The sequence below is a fragment of the Heptranchias perlo genome, chromosome 18 (assembly GCF_035084215.1).
Source record: "Heptranchias perlo isolate sHepPer1 chromosome 18, sHepPer1.hap1, whole genome shotgun sequence".
NCBI lineage: Eukaryota > Metazoa > Chordata > Chondrichthyes > Hexanchiformes > Hexanchidae > Heptranchias > Heptranchias perlo.
The window spans coordinates 49,075,870-49,100,027 of NC_090342.1; the positions used below are offsets into that span (position 1 = coordinate 49,075,870).

At 43.0% G+C, this 24,158-nt stretch overlaps 1 protein-coding gene across 1 annotated transcript in view; it reads right to left on the bottom strand.

The window, feature by feature from the left end:
• cntn1b (contactin 1b) overlaps positions 1-24,158 on the bottom strand; it is a 373,705-nt gene that overhangs the window by 255,902 nt on the left and 93,645 nt on the right. The window contains exon 13 of the mRNA XM_067999885.1: positions 13,201-13,321. Within this exon, the coding sequence (XP_067855986.1) occupies positions 13,201-13,321 (121 nt within the window). The remainder of the gene's footprint in view (positions 1-13,200; positions 13,322-24,158) is intronic.

Genomic DNA, 24,158 nt, shown 5'->3' on the forward strand with positions numbered 1-24,158 from the left:
AACGTATTTGCTACAAAGATTGCGTTTAGATTATAGTTGGCCATTGGGGATTGTAACTGAAGAACCCAGGCTGTAAAGCAAAATAAAACTACCCAAACTATTGAACTCCTCACCTTCCTCAGTCCTTCCTACAATAAGGTTTTAAGTCCTCAACTCTTTTAAAAAGTACCTGGACCTGCACCTAAAGTGCTGTAAGCTGCGGGGCTTTGGACCGGGTGCTGGAAGGTGGGATTAGAATGAGCACCCGGTTGTTCTTCGAGCCGGCGCGGACACAATGGGCCGAATGGCCCCCTTCTGTGCTGTATCTTTTCTACGGTTCTATGGATCTACGGTGAGCACCATGAGAACAAACTAGATCTCCTCAAGCTCCCCTTATTGGTAAAGACAAAATAAAAAATTACTGTTTACAGTAGTCGCATACAAGGTGACTGCACCCCACTTTTCAGTCAAGCAATCCTGCAAAAAAAAACTAAGACTCAAATACGATACACTCCCCACCCCATATCAGTTACCACAGCTCTCCAGACAGCAGACTCTTCCTCACACTGCATTGCTGTGCACTGCAAGGCAGCAAGCGGGAAACCTACCCGAGGGGAGCGGGAGACAGGGAGCTTCAGAGAGGGTAACAGGAGAGGGGGAAGCTGGAGACAGAGGGGAGCAAGAGGAAGGTGAGTGGGAGGCAAGGAGCCAAATCGAGACGAGTGGCACTGAAGAGTGCAGAATAGACAGGCAAGTGATAGCTAGCCAGGAGTGTGGACTAGCCAGGAGTGTGGACTCCCCAGTACCACCAGAACTCAAATAAGGGACGATCTCTCGAGTAGTTAAATACATATCTAATCTTATACAAGAGTATAGGCACTGCACATCTCATCTTACTCCTTTATTAGGCCCTCATATTGTTACTGTGACTAAATCCTCACCTAGTTGTCCCTTTGAAACTTTCAAAAGAAAACCAACCCATGTGTTTAATCCCAGGAGTGAACTATTCCGCAGGCTTTTGTCTTCACAGTGTAGACATCTTTCCTACACAGCTGAAGGTCTTTCATCTTTTATGAATTCTATCCTCCTGCCTCAGATCACCATGGCAACGGAGCTCTGCCAAGTTCAGGCTTACTGTGTTGGACAGACACAGCCAATTGCCTACAAAAGTTTTCAAAGATTGGTTTAAAGTGCCCTGCGCTGACAGCTGCTGTTACTCAAATAACTCACTTAATAAAAGGCATTTCTCTTGCCTCTGCACCCCCGACACATACACCCGCACACACAAACATGCAAACATACACTCCCGCACACACAAACATGCAGGCACGCATACAAACATGCAAACACGCACACAAACACCCCCGCACACGCACACAAACACCCCTGCCAACACAAACACCCCCGCACACACAAACATGCAGGGATGCACACAAACACCGCTGCACACACAAACATGCAAACACACACACAAACACCCCTGCCAACACAAACACCCCCGCACACACAAACACCCCTGCCAACACAAACACCCCCGCACACACAAACATGCAAACACGCACACAAACATGCACGCTAACACCCCCGCGCACACAAACATGCAAACACGCACACAAACACGCACGCAAACATGCACACAAACACCCCCGCACACACAAACAAACATGCAAACACGCACACGCATACACACACAAACAAACACGCATGCACACAAAAAAACACCAAAAACGAAAAAGGTTGACAGTCCAAACTGAGGCTGCAGTGAAATCGGTTTCAGAAGTCAGCCATGATTTAAACACTGCTGCAGCAGAAAGTGAAAACGGAATTTGTTTGTGTCCCCAATGAATGGTTTGAGCTGTGTTCCGATCTTTTGTGAGCTACGTGCTGACAACAGAAGCACCCAACTGTTAACCGATGACCCTCAAGAAAGAGATTAAGCAGAATTTCAACAGTGTTTAATATTTTCTGATGACGGAAAACCAAAGGGAAATTAGCGACTTCTAGAAAGTTCCTTTAGTGGAGCACACGCAGGAAACTAAACATTAATGCTTTACTGACCTTCTCACTTATTAATATAATACTGGACGGAGACTTTGTGGCAAGATGTTTATAAAGGTTATGGAGGTAGTATTTAAAACTGTGTTCTTAAGTTAAATCATACCGAGTGATAGCTTCCTGCTGCAGCCAAGAGGGGAACATTCTGACTCTATAAAGCTAACGAGACCAAAATTTAGGCACCGAAGCCAATTCCATAGAAAACCTAGTTTTGAAAAATAACAGCCCCAACTAACGAGATGTATTTTCCGCTGGATGGGAAGTGATCCTGGAAAAGCCGGCAGTTTCCCGTGCATCCAAAATAAAAAATGTCTGTATAATTTATTTTTACATGACTTAAGATAGACTGAGTGATGGTAATTAAAAACTTTTGATTGGGTACAACATTAAGAGACTTCGCTTGACTTGTGACTGGGAAGGGGGCGGGGTTGCCAATACATGGAATTTTCTAGAAATCCGTTTCTATGACGGACAAGTCTCGACACGAGAACTGTCAGCCAGAATAAGTCACCTCGTTAACTGATAACTGAATTAGTAGCCTCTGTAACGACAATGGGTGTTTTATTTGCAGGTTTGAATGAGACATTAAAAATGGTTTCTGTTGCAGTAAGGCGCTAAGAGGAACCAATGGAGCCAAGAGACTGTAGCCAAGAGATAAGGGCAATGTTATTGGGCTGGGCCAATATTCCAAGTGTTTTCAGGAGGTAGTCTCCCCTCTTAAATTAGCCTGGTTGCTGTGTGAGCCTCCAGTACAGGCAGACAAAGAACCTGCAAAGAAGGAGAAAACTAATGGGTGCAGACCCCTTTCAGGGTCAATCTGCGCTGTTATGAACCAGCTTATTGTTTCCTGCAGGCCGTATTGGCAGTTCTTCACTATAAGTAAGAGCGGATAAAGTCTAAATAAAGTCACGGTGTCAGCCATGACTCAGTTGGTAGCACTGTCGCCTCTGAGTCAGAAGGTTGTGGGTTCAAGTCCCACTCCAGATACTTGAGTACAAAATCCAGGCTGACACTCCAGTGCAGTACTGAGGGAATGCTGCACTTGCGGAGGTGCCGTCTTTTGGGATGAAACGTTAAACCGAGGCCCTGTTTGCCATCTCAAGTGGACGTAAAAGATCCCACGGCATTATTTGAAGAAGAGCAGGGGAGTTCTCCTGGTGTCCTGGCCAATATTTATCCCTCAAACACCATCTGAAAAACAGATGGTCTGGTAATTTATTTCACTGCTGTTTGTGGGAGCTTGCTGTGAGCAAATTGGCAGCTGCATTTCCAACATGACAACAGCAACTACACTTCAAAAATAATTAAATGGCTGTGAAGTGCTTTGGGACGTCCTGAGGTTGTCAAAGGCGCTATATAAATGCAAGTCAGTCTTTCTTTCTAAATCTGGTATTGTGCCATTTTTACTACTGACGTCAGTTAAAAACCACGGTGCTATTGGCAGTAAGACTGTTCTTCGTCAACGCCAACAGCAAAATTGAGCCCAGTGTCTCCTCCACCCATTGCCCAATGTGGATTGGCAATTTTGAGCAGCTCAGTCTGCACATACTGTTCTGTTTTGTATATTCCAACTCAATTACACTGTTCAGCCTATAATGAGTAAAGGCAGTCAAATCCCACTAATACATACTAAATCACTATAATTCGGTGTAAAAGTGCATCATAACTGTTCTACTGTAAAAAGACACTGTTCCTTCAGTTCTATGCTGGCAGATTCTCTAACAAGTTAAATCTAGCATTCTCAACAAATCTGTGGTCTCTTCGGAAATACAGTGTATCTACTTCTTTGTGAATTTTCTGCTCATCGAGCTGAGGCATGTTAATGCCGGGAAATGAAACATTTCCACTTCAGGCACCCGGTGTCAGCAGCAAGCACTCCTCAGCCGGGTATCACGTGGTTTGATGTAGATAAAGATCCCTCCACTTCTGCCCCATCAATGTACCTCAGCTCCAACCTCAGCAAGCAACAGTTTCACATTTCCCCATCTCCCACAGTCGCTATTCTATGATCTCCTCAAGTTTGATTGTCATTTATTGTTCAATCAAAGGACAATTTGGTACCGTGGTCAACGAGGAGACTTTCATCCCATCAGCCTGGGCTTGATTTGAACTCCAAGTCCTAGAGGTGAATGGTCAGTGTCTAATCTCCTGCGCCACTCAGTCCTCAGGTTAAATCCTGCGTATTTTACTCCATTACAAATGAAAAAAGGCAACTATTCTGTGACCACAGGCAACATATTTTTTTTCATCTTCCTCGCACATTTTGCTTTCTCCCCCTCCTCAGGTCCTCCCAGGTCACACACCGTCCCCAGCAAAGGGAGCAGCTGGATGTGCCCCCAGGTCTCTGGCAGCGTTGCCTTCGAGATTGTTGTTGAGAGATGGGCTAGCATAACCCCATGGGCGGCTACCTCGCTCAGTTACCTTCCTTTACTACCTGTGGAGAATTGCAACCCCACCCCCAGTAGCACAATCGAGACTGGGATCTCACTCCATTGAGCACCCCACTCATGAACCTCTGCCCTAGCAAGTTGCCTCACAGAACGTTGAACAACACGAGCATCATTTCAGGTTTCAGTTAGAAATTCTGAAGTCATTGACTGCTCCACTAAGACTTAAGTCACTATTTAGCCTGATGGACAGCAAAATATCTTATCTGTTTTCCAGTCAAAGATTGTGTTTGCTCACCTCACCCTCACTACGATTCAAAACAAATTAATTGTGTGAAGTACTTGGAGATGTTTCAACAACATCAACTGCATTTATATAGCGCCTTTAAAGTAGTAAAACATCCCAAGGCACTTCACAGGAGGGTAATCAGACAAAAACTGACACCGAGTCAAAGAATGTGACATTAGGACAGGTGACCAAAAACTTGGTCAAAGAAGTAGATTTTAAGGATCGTCTTAAAGGAAGAAAGAGAGGTGGAGAGGCGGAGAGGTTTAGGGAGGGAATTCCAGACCTTGGGGCGTAGGCAGCTGAAGGCACGGCCAATGGTGGGCAAAGGAAATCGGAGAAGCACAAGAGGCCAGAATTGGAGGAACTCAGAGTTCTCGGCGGGCTGTAGGGGGTTACAGAAATAAGGAGCTATATAAATGCAAGTATTTATTCACAAATACAACTGACAATGTAAATGAAAGGAAAAATCTGCAGGGCTATGGGAAAAGAGAGAGGTGTGGGATTAATTGGACAGCTCTTTTCAAAGAGCTGGCACAGGCACGATAGGCCAAACGGCCTCCTACTGTGCTGTAAGATTCTATGATTCTCTGAAATGTGCATTACACATCATAAGACCATGCCATTTCCTAAGGTCAAAATGTCAGAAGTTAGCAGGCAAATGAAGGGGATTAATTAAGTGAATAATTATGCAGCACCTGTATCGTTCATGGTAATGATTCAATATTTTGGGTAATACTGGGCTGCGCTTCATTTTATTATGGCTACAATTGAACCCTGTACTTAGGCCAAACGATGGAATCAAAGCAATTTTTACATGACGTATCTATCATTAATAATGGGTTTTGTCACTGGTCTCCGAAGCTTGCTGCAGGTACTCCATTACAAGAGGAAAGGAAAATGGTTCCTCTGCACTTTTTTGTCTAGTGGAAGTGTGCACTCTGCTGGCCAAATGAAGAGTTGGCACGGACACCAAAACTACTGAACACACAAACACGTGCATACGCACACAATCGATACAGCACCACATGGCTTTGAAGCATGGGGTAAGTGTATATTCGGGGTTATTGTGTCGTCAGGGCAATCCAAATGATAAATCCAAAGTTGATTGTAAATGTTAAAAGATGAATAAGTAATGACCTGTGCCCTCGCATTCACTCGCTGGTTGGAAATGATATATGGAGAAATGGGAGGGATAAATGTTAGAAAAGTAATTCCAATAATCATTGTAATCATTTGTTGTAATCATGGCTCATTACACTGTCTCCTGCTCTTACTGGTTCTTTCCCAGGATCTGAGTGCCATGGAACTTCTAACCTCCCTAAATTCTAATGGGGTTTGAAACCCAAAGTTGGTGTCACCTAATCGCTGCTGCCTGATTTACCTTGTCTTCTCTCCTGTTCTATTCAACCTTGGTGGTCGTGCCACATTCTGGGTCTTGGCTCTTCGGACAGGGCCGATTCCCTCCTCACCCAATGGTCCCCTGTTTTCCAGCACAGTTCACTGGATGGTGATCAGGGGTAAGAACGCTGGATGGCGATCAGGAGTAAGAACGCTGGATGGCGATCAGGAGTAAGAACGCTGGATGGCGATCAGGGGTAAGAACGCTGGATGACGATCAGGAGTAAGAACGCTGGATGGCGATCAGGGGTAAGAACGCTGGATGGCGATCAGGAGTAAGAACGCTGGATGGCGATCAGGAGTAAGAACGCTGGATGGCGATCAGGGGTAAGAACAGTGGATGGCGATCAGGGGTAAGAACGCTGGATGGCGATCAGGAGTAAGAACGCTGGATGGCGATCAGGAGTAAGAACGCTGGATGGCGATCAGGAGTAAGAACGCTGGATGGCGATCAGGGGTAAGAACGCTGGATGGCGATCAGGAGTAAGAACGCTGGATGGCGATCAGGGGTAAGAACGCTGGATGGCGATCAGGAGTAAGAACGCTGGATGGCGATCAGGGGTAAGAACGCTGGATGGCGATCAGGAGTAAGAACGCTGGATGACGATCAGGAGTAAGAACGCTGGATGGCGATCAGGAGTAAGAACGCTGGATGGCGATCAGGAGTAAGAACGCTGGATGGCGATCAGGGGTAAGAACGCTGGATGGCGATCAGGGGTAAGAACGCTGGATGGCGATCAGGGGTAAGAACAGTGGATGGCGATCAGGGGTAAGAACGCTGGATGGCGATCAGGGGTAAGAACGCTGGATGGCGATCAGGAGTAAGAACGCTGGATGGCGATCAGGAGTAAGAACGCTGGATGGCGATCAGGAGTAAGAACGCTGGATGGCGATCAGGAGTAAGAACGCTGGATGGCGATCAGGAGTAAGAACGCTGGATGGCGATCAGGAGTAAGAAAACTGGATGATTTCCCCTCCCCCTCCCTTCCTCAGGGAAGCTAAGGCCAAACTGCAGCTCCTCCATCACTAGGCCTACCTGGTCTGTTTGGTTCAGTTGCTCCTTGTTTTGGAGTTGAATCACTGAGGAGGCCTTATATAAAATTTCAAATTTATTACTGTATACTTTGTTATTTTATATAGCGTAAAATAGAATTTCCATTTGGAAGACGTTTTAAGTTTAATTTAAGTAACTAATCTGTACCCAAATCCCTCCTCTCCACATTCATGTTAAAATAACAAGCTATGAAGTGCATGATGTATGCTACTGGCTTTCAACAGAAGTAAAAACGCAAAAGAAAATAATATTTCTCCATTTGTTTTAAAAAAATGGAATATCCTTTCAGTGCAACGCCCATTAATCAGATCTCTGATGTACACCTTGTGCAGAATGTTCAATTTCGGCTGCAATAAATTTTCTATTAAGTGCATGTTTAATTTCACACAAATCCACTTTCACCAACTTAGGTTAAAAACTCTTTTTGTTCAACTGTTTCTCGGTGATAAATCATTAAAACAGGAGTAAGGGAAACTGAGCTTTCCTTTCTGCAGGATCAGAGTTTACAAAAGGAAATGATCGTGTGCTCATGGCTGCAACTTATTCTACCCAAGTGGCTACCGTGATACGGCAAGGGCAGCAACAATAACAATCAGCTTCTGGGTGACCTTCAACGACCTCTGACCTTTGCACCTCTCCATGGGAACAGAATGGGGTTTGACACCTTTCGGCACCAATGTCTAGTTGCAACATGCCATTTAAAGGAACCGCGTAAAAATAAACTTGGGGCACGCCAACTCTTTGAAAGGACTTCTTGAAACCTGCTGCAAACTATTTGCAATTTTAGCTCGAGAGCCATTAAGTTCCATTTAAGAGGTCGCACTGTGTTTATTTTTATATTTACAAAAAACAATCTATGATGGCACACTCCAATGCCTCACTCAGTTGGTTATGGCAGGGAGTAGTTGTCCCAGTCTGTGCTGCATTAACTGATCTCAGCTGGTGCAGCGATAGCTCTACACTTCACCTCAGCACTCCTAGATTGGCCCGAAGGAGGTCAGCCAGGCTTCCCACTCCTGATCGCTATCCAGCAATCTCTGCTGGAAGTGTGAATCTCTGGAAGTCAGGCATGGACATCAACGAGCTCAGAGGTGAAGCCTCCTTGGTTTGAATATCCCACTGGCGCTCACCGTCCAGGTTCACAAATTAGCAATGGGCATTTGGGCCAGGTACCAGACAGTGGCTGGTGGCTATGGAACCAAGCCCCAGTAAAAGTTTCACAACTTGTGGAGAGGAGCAGAGAAAATCTATATTAAAAAGGAGTGGATAATACATCCATGGCAACTAATAGGCCTGCAAGTGAAAGAGGAAGGTTCCTTTTCAACAGGGAACAGACCCTTATTCTTTTCTGACATTAACTTTACTAATAAAGGCCCCCAAATCACAAAGATAATATGGATGATGGAAGCCCTTCAGCCCATCCTAGCTCACCATCCAATAAAATGCTGCATCCCCACTCCCACCCCCCATTACAGCATCGGTCTCTTCAGTAACTCCAAAATGTTTGTTTCTATTTCAAGTGTTGATCGCTGTTGTGTGAAGAATGTCCTGACTTCAGTCATAAATTTGCCTTTCACCAGTTTGAACCCATACTTAATTTCTCCTGCTCCATTGCAGCATTTGTAACGTGACACACAACAGTGAACCCTGGTGATGCTGGGGATTCTCCTGCCCTCGCTTAAACATTGGCATCTTTATGAAATAAAAACTCGTGCAGGGCGCATCCCAACAACGACAACACAAAGACTAGGATGGCCACATTCAGCCCTTTCTATCCTACATACCATAATTCTTCATGCCATCATGAAGTATGACTTGAAATCCAACTCTGGCTCATTTAATTGCAACCATCCAAACGATCCTTATGATTTATGGTGCTGGAATTTGACACACAAACTCAGGACTAATCTCAACATTTGGACGAAGAACGCCCTTCAACCCATTTGATCTCATCTTTCCAGAGTACAGTCTAGCATTTTTTTAAAAATGAATTCAATGTCCTGGGCTCAACCAATCCTCCTGGAAGCTCAATGCAGCTGTTTATACCCCTCTGTGTAAAGAAATACTTGCTAACATCTGACCTACATTTGCCCTTCACAAGCCTGAACCGGTGCCCTCATGTCCTGCTGCCTTGGTGTCTCTGAAAGTGCTGCTTAGGGTTTACTTTATCCCATTAAGTGTCTAATCTAGCTCTATAATAGCCCCTCTGAGGTTATCTTTTTTCAAGGTGGAGCTCTAGCTAATTAAGCTGTTCTTCACACCTTTTTCCTCTGATGTTCCCCATATTTCCTCCCTCTAAACTTATGTGACTGTCTACAAAAATTTCACGAACTTCTACAATCACCAATAACAATTAAACCGAAGACAAACCATCTCTCCAGTGAGGGCTAAAACATAAAGGCCAGAGATGATGGACAAGCAGTACTGGGGAAGGAATTGTTCTCTCATTTTCCATTCATTAGCTGTGCCATTAAAATCTGAGCCAAATCTGCAAATTACCATTCTCCTTTCCAGCTTTGTAACAAAGCAAGAACTTGGTGAAGCTTCAAGTTTCCATTTTACCATTCACAAAACATTTACAAACCAACTCTTCTTCAATTATCTCCAAGCAAGTAAAGCTTAGTTTTGCTACAGTTTAGTGAAATTTCACTGTACAGATAAAGTCAGGCCACAATCCCAGATGTGTGTTCATCCCTGCTATGAAAGTCGTACCTAGTGTGGATCAGAAGCAAATGCAGAGCTTTCCAACAATTCAACCTCAACTCCCAATCTGTGAAGGGTGCACCTCTTCATCTCACATTCCTCATGGGACACAGCTATGACCTTTCTTCAATGAGCTAGGATCTCCACCGTCACCCTGACTTGCTTTTTGTTGAAACTACGCATGAAAACAATGCCATCTAGTTGCTTAGTTAAAAAAAATTAAAAGAAACGATGTTAGATTTATTAACATTGCATTTATATCAAACTGAAACACTATCAAGTTAAGCTATCATTTTTGGGGTGGCCCTGGAGTTACCAACAAATTCCTAGCTCTGCTACACCCAGCGCACATTTGATATTACTTATCCTTCATTTATATCAAGCTTTAGGTTTGTAGATCTATTGGATAAAGTGTTAAATTTTCAAGTTTAAATTGTCCACCTCTCACAGCTTGCTGTTATGCTGCATCTGGTGCAAAGCCAACATGACTCTCCACTTAGTTTACAGAATCGTATCCAGTAACAATAGCACAATCAAAGAGAACAATCAGGTGCCAGCGCTGTCGGAGGCACCAAATTACTCCTCGCGACACAACATCCCTTGGTGTTAGGGATGGTGAAGTTGAACAGTTGCTGCCAATGGCACAGGTCAGGTCTGCCATCTTGGATCTGGTCATGGACTTTCAATATTGCTGGCCTTTATGGATTTTCTCCTTACATCATGGAATGGTTTCAGCCAGATTGTTAGAAGTCGTAAATGGAATATAATTAAATGGGCATGAAATTAGCTTCTCCAGGTGGCCTCACAGAAGATTCAAGATGCTGAGCTGAGGCAGTTTGGGTGCTATTATACTGCTTATCTTGCAATGCTTCACAATGACCCAAGATGTGCAGTATAACTGCACGGGAACAGTACTGTAGGATTCTGTGACCCGGTACAAAATTACTTCCTGAATGAAGAGCTTGCTGAGCAGCAGCTTGAATCTTGGTTGAAACCTCTGCTTTTTTTTTAGTGATGGAGTAAAAATGAACTACATTATTTGACACCAAGGAACATGGATCCTATGGAAGAAACTCCACTGTGAAACATGGGTATTCAGATATTTTCCTTTTTCCAAAACATTAATAATGTGATACCCTACCCGATCTATTAAACAATCAGATGCAACCACCTCCAAATATTGGCATTTATGGTCAAACCTACATGGCCATTTATGGGGGAGGTCATGTTGCCAACGTTGCATACAGGGAAATAAATATCAACGGCCAACATTGCAAAGTCACTCGTAGTAATCTGTATGAAGAAAACACGGAGTCAATACACAAATAAAAGAGGCACAGTTTAAGTTGAAGCTCCCATTTTTTATTCAATGGGAAAGAAAGCTGCCACTCATGATATAATGGAAAAAATATTTGTGACACCATCTCAACTACTCATTTATCCTTATGGTTTCTCACAGGAAAACACCCAGTCAAGATAATCCAAAGGCCCGGTCTTCAAGCAATTGTTTTTTTCAGAAAAAAAACACAATTTATAACTTTTAAACCAAACAGCAATGAGGCAGGGTTGTCCAGGCCAAAGTCTACCTGTTGGGAATGCATCTGACTTTACTCATCCATGTCTAGCCCTTCTGTGTTTGTACCGCAGTTCTCATTGGAGTGATTGGTGTGGTCACATCTGTGATGCAACCATGACGTTCTTCACAATCAAAGCTTTTGATTGACTGTAAAACCGGCCTTTAAACCTACTACTGAGCCAATGAAAACCTTTTGTACAAAACATTGCTCCCTTCTACAGACCAGGACAGGAAATGTTTAATTAGGCATTTTAAACTTTTAATTCATTTGGAAATGCGTTGGAAATAAAGTGAAATTGGAGCTACGTCAAAAAAAAGGCAGAGAATGAATAGATCAAAGATAGGACAGGAAATGGACAACAGAGTGAGCAGAGGTGAACCAAGTCTTAATATTTAAGGACCTTTATGACTGTAATATTGGTGTTTACTTCAATCCCACAGTGCTTAAGCTGAAACCAAACAAAACTGGTTAGCCCAGCAGTTTAAGGGTTAAGTGAACTTCTAAATCAAAAAACTTTAGTTAAGTATACTTTTTAGCTGAATGCTCTAGAATAAATTTCTGCCATACTCCTGCAATATCAGTTAAGTATTGTGTTCAGACTCATACCCCAAACTGGCATCTACCATACAGGTTTGACCATGAATTACTTAGAGAACTCCACTCATGAAAAACTTTTTAACTGCAGTTTCTAATACTCCAATAAAACCAATCAGCCACACAGTAATGGACTGCGTTAAAGGGTACAAACTGAATTAACAGCTTCTGTTCTAAACAAGAACAAGCACAAGAACTAACTTGTATTACTGAGAAAAAAAAACAATGTATTAGGCTCGCTCACAAAACTGGCAACGTAATCCGTTCATTTCTTCAGCCACTGGCATCCTGCCCTCTTGATATCTCTCCCCAGTTCACTCTGCCTTGCAACCTCCAGCACTGTTAAATACCCTCCTTTTCGATCATGTGTCCAGTTCCCAATTCTAGTCTCTCCCTTAACCCCATTCTCTGTGTCCATTGTATTCCTCTCCTCCTTATTGTTCAGTGCTCAGAGATATATCCTGCGCACGCAGGGTGCTGTGTAAATGCAAGTTGCGGTTGTTTTGAAGTTGGAATTGGCCAGTTACTGTTATTTCAGCAGTCTCCTTGGGACAACAATCAAGTAGGGCTGGCACCTTTTGTCCAATCTAAAACTTGAAGAAAGACAGTGCAGCACAGGGGTGGTGGGATCAAGTATTGGGGCACTGGAATCAAGTATTGGGGCACTGGAATCAAGTATTGGGGTGCTGGGATCATGGATTCGGGTGGTGGGATCAAGTATTGGGGTGGTGGGATCAAGTATTGGGGCACTGGAATCAAGTATTGGGGTGCTGGGATCATGGATTCGGGTGGTGGGATCAAGTATTGGGGCACTGGAATCAAGTATTGGGGTGCTGGGATCATGGTTTAGGATACTGGGATCACGTCTTAACTTCCAGTATTTGCTTAGTTGGCCATGAAAGTTCATTGAACTGTAGTAACATCAACAACTAATGCTTCACATCAGAAGACACTGAAGAAAGTTTAGAAGAATCTATTATTAAAAACATACTCTTGGAGTCTGGTTTCTATTTTTAGAAATATTTAAAAATCTGTTCCAGAACAAGACCTTAGAGTCAAGGTGCCTTTCCTTTTTTTAAATGCAGCGATTAAAATGGATCCCTTCTCACTCCTCTCGTTTATTATTTCAGCACTCCTTCAGAAAGCACTTAAATGCGTTCCTACCTCTGACAATCAGGTCTGCGAAGGCTGATGTGCTGTCGACGATTGTTTGCGCAGTGCAGGTGTATTTCCCCGTGTGTCTCAGCTGTGCGTTTTTAAAGATCAATTCTCCACCGATTTCATTCTGTGGGAAAGAACATATGAGGAAAACAGTTTAGCTCCTCTGGGCGTTTGGTCTGTCATTTACCTGCTGGGATTTATCCTGGGATCTGCTTAGTATCTTGTGCACCATGGTACATAACAGATGTTGACAGATGAAGTGTAAGATTGGTTGAAATTGGCATATTTAAGGAGAAACCTGGTAAGTGTCTTCAAGTCAAACTGGAATGTACTCAGTCTGGGTCCAACAGTGACCAAACAATAGGCATTTATTCCAAAGACATTCATGTGGGTTGTTTTTTTGAATTGATATATTACTTAGGACAGGAGATAGGAAGCACAGCTCAAAGTAATAAAACATATTGCTGGGCACTGAACGCATCCACACACTAGTGCTAATCCTTACTTGGCTCTCACTTATTCCAGTCGGACGGGAAGGCACGGAATTCAGTGCTCTGTCGCATCAGAATAACCTGCAATGTTTCCATTTACTTTCCAACAAGTAAAGCGTAACAAGCATACAATTATATAATGGTAGGTCATCAATCAACATGGGTTAGAGTGCGGCATGGGATGATAGCCCTTGTATGAGTCAAGTATACGGCAGTTCACTGGAGAAAGAGTAGGGATATAAAATACGAGAGAAATTTGCTAATTGATAGCAAATGTGCTTCGCATCTGGGAAGATGGTCGGGTTACTATTCTGGAAAGATATAAAAATGGACCGGAGGTCTTTCTTCATCCAAACTGTCTGGTGAGTCTCCCAGCTGACCAGCGGTAAAATTCCTTTATCATCCAGTCTTTTGACATACAATAAGGGGAAGATTGGGTGGGGTCCACTGGTTACATGGCAACATTTCATTTGTTCCTCTCAAGACATGGCTTTGGAACGCCTGGAAGTTCCTGCTGATGCCACCTCAGTCCAGTGTGCAGTATTTCACCATCAAATGTCTCACTTTTATGCACTCATCTATTCTTATTTTCTAAGAATTGTGTAATTAATGCTTTTTTTTGGGGGGGGGGGAAGTTTATTGACAAGTGAAGGCGATTAAATCACAGAAAACAAGTGCATTTGAGAATCTGTTTGGCTTTTTGTAAACAACCTCACTCTTATTTGACGACAGAACTGGAAAAGTAATTACTGGATCACATATTGGGCATCACAGACAATGGACCAATTGATGCCCAGTGACCTGGTGCAAATGCAATGAAACCACTCCACAGATCAGTGTTGAACAAAGTCACGTGGACTTTTTTTTTGGATGACTCTCTTATCCTTTCAAATTTAGTCTAGATTTATGGTCACTTGAGTTGTTTAAAACTTGTTACTCAGCATTGTTGCAATTAACCCAAAGCTCCATTTGAAGGGCATCCTCACAGCTACACTGCCAGATCATTGCACTCTGAAATAACTTTTTTTTTAAACTGAGGAATTTTGGAGAAGGGTCAAGGCCTAATGGTGCAGAGTCCCACCATGGTTGGAAACACTGGGGTGCAATTTTAGCTTTTGGGTAAAACGGGTGATATCGGATCAGCGACCCTTTATACACTTCTCCCGTCCATTTTACGCTGTCACCAAAAGTTAAAATTACCCCCATTAAGAGGAAGTGGGAATTAGGTGATGTGAACATTGGGTTTTAAAAGCCCAAGAAGATTCCAAGAGGAAGGAAAGGCTAGCCGGTGAAGAGGTAATTTTGAATCCCATCTCACTGGTATTTGCTGTCGTGTTCCCTCAAAAGGCAAAATTTTACCAATCTGAGTAAGTCCATCTGTGACACTTGTAAGCAGAGGAACACCCCAGCAGATCATGGATCAGTGTAGATGTTCAACCCTGCCACATCCACCTTTCCAAGCAAGGAGATTGTTCAGAATCTGCAGATTAACTGGGAAAGAGAAAACTATTGGAAAAAAATCAAATGGGGCAAAACCTCAATTCCAATTAAAAAGAGCAAGGCTAGATCTCTAGGGTTGACAAAGATATACGACAGTGTCATGATCTGCGTTCAGTAAAGCCTCAATAAGATTCTCCTGTGTAGTCCACCAGCATACCAGAGAGTGCCATGAGGACTCCTTGTACCTTCAGCCCAGATTAAATTCAGGAAAATGTTTAAATATCAGAATCTACATCCTTTTCAAAATGGCTGGAAATTCCAGCCCACTGTCAAAAAGCCAGAGAATTCCACCAACGAGCAAAATGTCGTGGAATTCTGGCCTGCAGTTTAAATGTCCAGGAATTTCAGCCCACTGTCAAAATGTCAGGAAATTCCAGCCCACTGTCAAAATATCTGGGAATTCCGGCCAGCAATCAAAATGTCAGGGAATTCTGGCCAAAAGTTAAAAAGTCAGGGAATTCTAGCCAGCTGTCAAAATGTCAGGGAATTCCGGCCCATTACTAAAATGTAAGGAAATTCAGGCCAGCAGTTAAAATGTCAGAGAATTCCCATTCATTACCAAAATGTCGGGGAATTCTGACCCACTGCCAAGATGTCAGGGAACTACCACAAGTGTTGGAATAAAATTTTGAACATGTGATTGTCAATTGACAGTTGCTTTCCACTTCACAGGTGTCGGAGTAAATTAAAAGCAAAAAATAAGACTTGAAACAACTTGGCAACAACTTGTTATGATTCAAGATTCATAACAGAGCAGTATGTTCCCATGATCTGTACCCACTGCTGTGCAACTCTGGTGTCAGTTTACAACATCCTGAGGAGACAGTCACTTCCGTCATTAAACTATTTCCCGTGCACCAGAATGTCTCATGTAAAGTTTTGTCCAGATAACACTTTGGGGAGAATTAGGAAGGCAGGTAATTGGACAATGCAGAGCACACTGTACCAACTACAACACTGTCTACTGCCGTATGTTGACAATGGAATAGCGTGAAAAATCAGCTCTGAACAGAGACTGTAAACAGTAACCTGCATCAAATGCTCCGATGTACTTGACAACTATTTTCCCTCTCGAGCCATTAAGCTCGTTTTTACCATTCTAGGAATTTCATTGAAAATGTGCATTAAAGCCAACCCGCGTTTACCATCAGTTCACACAATGCTCATTAAGTTTAATTAAAAACTATCAAATGAGTCAGATTTGAGTAACTTCTATGATTGCAAGAAAAGGACTGAACGAGGTTCGACTGTGGTAACTGGCTGGTCTCGATTGTGTGTTCGTCGTTTGGAGAAGCAAAGCTTAATATGCCACTAGTCTGCAACCAGAAAAACCAGTCCCGTTTAATTCATTGTGAGAGCTTGGTACAGGAAAGTTATACAGAAAGTTCTAAAGTTATACATTTTGTTAGCAAAATTGAAGCCCATGGGATTGAAGGGGCAGTGGCAGCGTGAATACGAAATTGGCAGAGATTGAAAGCAGAGAGTAGTGGCGAATGGTTGGTTTCCTGAATGGAGGGAAGTTTACAGTGGTGTTTCGCAGGGGTTAGTATTAGGACCATTGCTCTTTTTCACATATATTAATGACCTGGATTTGAGTATTGGGGATATAATTTCAAAGTTTTCAGATGACACAAAGCTTGGAAATGTAGTAAACAGTGAGGAGGATAGTAACAGACTGGTGAAATGGGCAGACACATGGCAGGTGAAATTTAATGCAGAGAAGTGTTAAATGATGCATTTTGGAAGGAAAAATGACGAGAGGCAATATAAAATAAATGGTACAATTTTATAGGGGGTGCAGAAACAGAGAGACCTGGGGGTTCACATACAAAAATCTTCGAAGGTGACAGGAGAGTTGAAGAATCTATATAAAAAAAAGCAGACGGGATCTTTGACATTATAAATAGAGGCATAGTGTATAAAAGCAAGGAAGTCATGGTAAACCTTTAGAAATCACTGGTTAGACCTCAGCTCGAGTATTGTGTAAAATTCAGGGCACTACACTTTAGGATAGATGGCAGGGCCTTAGAGGGGATGCAGAGGAGATTTACCAGAATGGTACCAGGGATGAGGGACTTCAGTTAAGTGGCGAGGCTGGAGAAGCTGGGATTGTTCTCCTTAGAGCAGAGAAGGTTAAGGAGAGATTTAATAGAGGTGTTCAAAATTATAAGGGGTTTTGATAGAATAGTCAGGGAGAAACTATTTCCACTGGGAGAAGTGTCAGTAACCAGAGGACACAGATCGAAGATAATTGGGGAAAAAAAAGCCAGGGGGGAGATGAGGAGAATTTTTTTTATTCAGTGAGTTATGATGATCTGGAATGCACTGCCTGAAAGGGTGGTGGAAGCAGATTCAATAGTAACTTTCAAAAGGAAATTGGATAACTACTTGAAAAGGAAAAAAATTACAGGGCTATGGGGAAAAGAACAGCGGAGTGGGGCTAATTGGATAGCTCTTTCAAAGAGCTGGCACAGGTACGATGGGCCGAATGGCCTCCTTCTGTGCTATATGATTCTATGAGAAGTCACCCTGGCAGAAAGGGGCATATTTAACTGCAGCTGAGTAGAAGTATTGCTGAACAGTCACTCTCTGGGTGCAAGAATGGTACCAATGTTGGTTCTTCCCAGTCTACACTCATCACTGCAGCAATAGAGCTTAGAGTCAGTATGATCAATGGAGCCTACAGAATACAGCTCAGAGACGCAACAAATCCCAATCAATCCATATATTATCCAAGCACAAAGCAGTCAAATCAGCTACACCATCGCCACCAAGACAAAGGAACAGGAGAACAAAAGAAACAGAAGCAGGAAAAGGCCATACGGCTCCACAAGCCTGCTCCGTCATTCAATAAGATCATGGCTGATCTTCAACCTCAACTCCACTTTCCCGCCTGATTTTTAGCATCCAAAAATCTATCGATCTCAGTCTTGAATATATTCAATGACTGAGCATCCACAGCCCTCTGGGGTAGAGAATTCCAAAGATTCACCACCCTCTGAGTGAAGAAATTCCTCCTCAGTCCTAAATGGGCGACCCCTTATCCTGAGGCTATGACCCCTAGTTCTAGACTCTCCAGACAAGGGAAACATCCTCTCAGCATCTACCTTGTCAAGCCCTCTAAGGATTTTATACATTTCAATGAGATCCCCTCTCATTCTTCTAAACTCCAGAGAATATAGGCTCATTTTACTCAATCTCTCTTCATAGGATAATCCTTTCATCCCAGGAATTAATCTAGTGAACTTTCATTGCACCGTCTCCAAGGCAAGTATATCCTTGCTTAGGGAAGGAGACCAAAACTATACAAAGTACTCTAGGTGTGATCTCACCAAAGCCCTGTACAATTGTAGCAAAACTTCCTTACTCTTGTACTCCAACCATCTTGCAATAAAGGCCAACATATTATTTGCCTTCCTAATAGCTTGCTGTGTTTCATGTACGAGGGCACCCAAATTTCTCTGAACACCAACATTTAACAGTTTCTCACGATTTAAAAAATATTCTGTTTTTCTGTTCTTCCTACTAAAGTGAATAACCTCACATTTCCCCACATTATACACCATCTGCCACCCACTTGCCCATTCACTTAAACTATCTATATCCCTTTGCAGACTCCTTGTGTCCTCCTCACAGCTTACTTTCCCACCTGGCTTTGTATCATCAGCAAACTTGGATACATTACATTCAGTCCCTTCATCGAAGTCATTAACATAGATTGTAAATAGCTGAGGCCCAAGCACTGATCCTTGCGGCATCCCACTAGTTACAGCCTGCCAGCCTGAAAATGACCTGTTTATCCCGACTCTCTGTTTTCTGTCCGTTAACCAATCTTCTATCCATGCTAATATATTACTCCCAGTCCCATGAGCCCTTATCTTACATAGCAACCTTTTGTGTGGCACCTTATTGAATGCCTTTTGAAAATACAAATATACTACATCCACTGGTTCCCCTTTATCTACTCTACTTGTTACATCCTCAAAAAACTCTAATAAATTTGTCAAACACGATTTCCCTTTCATAAAACCATGCTAATTTCTCCTGTACTTTTCCTTTACTAATATTAATTACTTTAAGTTCCTCACTCTCATTAGACTCACATTATGATTTTCTAAGTGCCGTGTTACTTAATAATGGATTCCAGCATTTTCCCGATGACTGATGTCAGGCTAACTGGCCGGAAGTTCCCTGTTTTCTCTCTTCCTCCTTTCTTCAATAGCAGGGTTACATTTGCTACCTTCCAATCCACTGGGACCATTCTAGAATCTAGGGAATTTTGGAAGATCACAACCAATGCATCCACTATCTCTGCAACCTCCTCTTTTAGAACCCTAGGATGTAGGCCATCAGGTCCAGGGGATTTGTCAGCCTTTAGTCCCATTAATTTCCCCTGTACCTTTTCTTTGCTAATATTAATTACTTTAAGTTCCTCACTTTTATTAGACCCTTGGTTCCCCATTATTTGTGGTATGTTTCTTGTGTCTTCTACTGTGAAGACAGATACAAAATATTTGTTTAACGTCTCTGCCATTTCCTTATTCCCCATTATAATTTCTCCTGTCTCAGCCTCTAAGGGACCCATGTTTACTTTCGCTAATCTCTTCCTTTTTACATACTTGTCGAAGCTCTTACAATCTGTTTTTATATTTCTTGCTAGTTTACTCTCATATTCTATTTTCTCCCTCTATCAATTTTTGGTCATCCTTTGCTGGTTTCTAAAATTCTCCCAATCCTCAGGCTTACTACTCTTCTTGGCAACATGAGAAGCCTCTTCTTTTAATCTAATATTATCCTTAACTTCTTTAGTTCGTCACGGATAGATCACTTTTCCCCTGGAGTTTTTATTTCTTAATGGAATGTCCATTGAAAATTATGAACTATTTCTTTAAATGCTTGCCATTGCTTATCTACTGTCATAACTTTTAATCTAATTTCCCAATCTACCTTAGCCAACTCGCCCCTCATACCTATGTAATTGGCTTTATTTAAGTTTAAGACTCTAGTTTCGGACTTAAATACATCACTCTCAAACACAATGTGAAATTCTATCATATTATGATCATTCTTCCCCAGAGGATCCCTTACTATGAGGTTACTAATTAACCTTGACTCATTACACGAGACAAGATCTAAAATAGCCTGTTCCCTGGTTGGTTCCATGACATATTTGTTCTAGGAAACTGTCTCAAATGCATTCCATGAACTTGTCCTCTAAACCACCTTTGCCAATTTGATTTGTCCAGTCTATAAGAAGATTAAAGTCCCCCACGATTATTGCATTACCTTTGTTACAAGCTCCTATTATTTCTTGATTAATACTCTGTCCAACAGTATAGCTACTGTTAGGGGGCCTATAAACTACTCCCACCAGTTGTTTCTGCCACTTGAGCCCGCTCGGTCATTCAATTAGATCATGGCTGATCTGTACCTCAACTCCATTTTCCTGCCTTTGCTCCATATCCCTTGATATCCTAATCTAACAAAATTCTATCTATCTCGGCCTTGAAAGCTTCAATTGACCTAACATCCACTGCCTTTCGGGGAAGAGAGTTCCAGATTTCTATCACCCTTTGCGTGAAAAAGTTCCCAAAATAAATGGCTTGCTAGTAAAGCTTTGTTTTTAAGTTGTTCATAGGATGTGGGCGTCACTGATAAGGCTGAGTTTACTGCCTATCCCTCGGTGCTGAGCATGGCAGTGGGACGCAACTGTTTCCACATCTCGAGTTCCTTCCTGCTCCGCTTCAGATTGCATTAAAAGGCAACCACTTAGTGTGGGCTAGTCACATGTAAGGCCAGACCAGGTAAGGGTGGCAAGTTCCCTTCCCTGAAGGACATCTGTGAACTAGTTGGGTTTTTACAACAATTCATGTTCACTTTTTTATGGTGCCAGCCGTAAAGCTTTCAGATTTATTGAATCCAATTTCAAAACTTGCCGTGGTAGGATTTGGAATCATGGCCTGTGGGTTGCTAATCCCACTACTAACAGTGCGACAGTCCACTGAGTCTGGTGTAACATGTGGAACCAACATTCCGCCAGAATATAATGCACGTTATGAGCCACTACTGAGTGGCACAATTCCAACTTCCTTTGGGCTGGTAGGTTGGCTCTGGCAGGTGGGTATAGCACGTGTGCAGTGTGGTGAAGCAGACCTCATGCACTGGGCACTCGGGCTTTCTTCAAAACTCAAAAGCACCACTCCGCACACACGAGCAAGTGTACCGTGACACAACGTAAACTGGCACTCCATGTTTCATAGGAAACCAGAAGCCACTGTGTGTCGAGGGTTTACTTTAGGCAGCATGAGTGAGACCTCCGTCACACCTACCACTTAAGTATGATATTGGCACTGAGCTGGAGATTAGGCGCTCGGGTCAATCGAGTCTGGTTAGAACACTGAATTGCAACAGTCAGTTTATGCCTCACACAGTAAGTATTTAACTCACACCTTTGAAAGTGCGTTTCATTCAGCACTGTGTAATCAGAAGTCTGGACTGGACCCTGCCTTTGATCTGTGTCACTTGGCTCCAGCTATCAGGAGATATGAGTGTCAGCCCTAAGATGCAACAGGGCTGGATTCTAAGGTCCGAGGGCCTGCGGCAGTGCGAAAGCTCTGAACTCCAAACTTCCCCTTTATCTTAGTAAACTGTACATCTGTCAGGGCACAAGTGTAAGTGCGACACTATTGAAATCAGCTGTCAAATGTCACAACCGACCCCATTCACAACCTTTTACTAATGGCTTTGCAAAAATCGACTGCGCAAAGGGATTCTCTTTTGTTGTCTAAAAGATACGAATCTTCTCGGCAACACCTGAGCTCTGTCGCTGTTACGTTCCACTAACAATCACTTCAGTCACCTTAAGCCTATGCTTTTACAAGGTTTAAATACAGGGGCAGAGGGACTTGGATCACGCACTGGAAACTGTGATGGGAGAGGCTAATTTACTCCAAATACATCCTTGGTTAACCACAAGTTAATTGCTTTACTTCAACAGAACTGCAGTGTCAGCACTGAAATCCTTTAACCTCAGTGGCAGAAATGGGACAGCAGCACGCAAAGATTCCAATGAACGTTGTATTTCTTGCCAGTTTTTCCCTGCTCTCCTGAAGGTGCTGACTCTTTCTGGGCTATTGTTCCATAAGAGGGGATGCGAGCAAACCTTCTGGTACCTCGACGAAGAATTCATTCTTCACAAGTACGCCCAGACAGCAAGTGTTGCCTGTGGAGAACATCACAACCAACCGTGATCCAGGAGTCACTAGATATCATTGCCTCCTTTTCCTCCTCCCTCGCCCACTGCATGAAGGACAATGGTGGTACGTCAACTGCAGTCCTGGCCGAGATCATCTAACTCAGCACAGTCTGGGGATGGAAACTGGGACCTTCTGGTCCAGATGCTTCAATCCCACCACAAGCCAAATCCTACATTTCCAGTACCTTCATGAACTTTTGCTGCTTACACAGCGAGCAACACCAACAGCGAATTCTGCTTGCAATGTCTCTCCGCCACACATTTTCACAAGTTTTGGATTTAATCAGTGGTTCATATGAATTCTCAAACCACAGCAAATGCGCCACATCATTTTTTGAGGGCACTTCAGTCACTTTCAGAGTTAAAGCATGAACATGTTCCCCTCTTTCCTAAATTGTTTGGTGAGAGTTGTACTTGTTGAGGTGAGAGAGGTTACTGCTAATGAATGGGTGCCCAATATCAAGCCCTCCCAGATCAAGTAAATAAGAATTGAAGTTCCTTCTACTCTGCCCCCTACAATGTGCCTTAGGGTGCAGTTATACTCTGAGTTTGACATGGCGGGTAAAGGAAATGGTTTTGGTTGAAGACAAAGCCAAAGTGGCAGTATAACTCAGGAAGCTACGAAACATACTAATGCCCTGGGGTGTGAGACCCTCTGGAGGAGACCAGGTCACACCAGTTTGGGTTCACAATGAGTGTAGAAGAATTGCAGCTTTGGTCCCAACCTCAGACAAGAAACAAGCAACAACACCGCTATTGTGTGGTAAAACATCCCAGGGCACCTCACAGGAGTGCAATCAGATAAAAATTGACACTAAGCCAAAGAAGGACACATTAGGACAGGTGACCAAAAGCTTGGTCAAAAGAGGTAAGTTTTAAGGAGCGTCTTAAAAAGAGGAAGGCGAGGTGGAGTGGTTTAGGGAGGGAATTCCAGAGCTTAGGGCCTAGGCGGCTGCGGGCAATCGTGGGGCGAAGGAAGTGGGGAATGCACGAAAGGTCAGAGTTGGAGGAACGCAGAGTTGTAGCACACCTTACTGCATTAGTACAACGTCTCCATTTCCCACATAACCCATCACTGTGGCCTCTCTGAGCGACACTGCCAACATTGCACCAATTAGGGCCAATTTTGTACTGTGGGTCCACACCCACTTGGAGAATGGAGTGAGGCCAACCAAACTACTTTAGCTTGTGGCCAGCATACAGATCAAATCTTTATCCCATCAGTCTGTGGTGGATTAGAACCCAAGTTTCAGAGGTGAAAGGGCAGTCTCCTAACCCACTTCACCACATCACTACATTTTAAGCATGGGGGGAAAAAGCAGCTTGTTCTGTTGAATTTCTTAATCAAGGGTAAAGTCAAGATTATACTGTGCTATTTTATACATGTTGTGCTATGTATATCTATGCTGTTTCCTTTTAACTACATTTTTACTAAAAAGAAACAACCAAAGATGTTGTCTGCCATACTTGGGGAGGGGGGGGTGCAGAGAGTGATGTCCATTGCTCCAATGGATGATGGGATATTGGCGAATTGTTGACACTCCCCAAATGTTGGTCTTAGTGTCACTAGTGCAATACAAATAATGAAGAAACATTATTTTTATTTACTAAAAAAGGGAGAAATACAAACAACAAAAGGAGCTGTGTGTTGAGGCGATGTTTCGTGCAAGGCTCCATCTTGTGAAAATTCTGGCAAATAATCAGAATTGCAACTA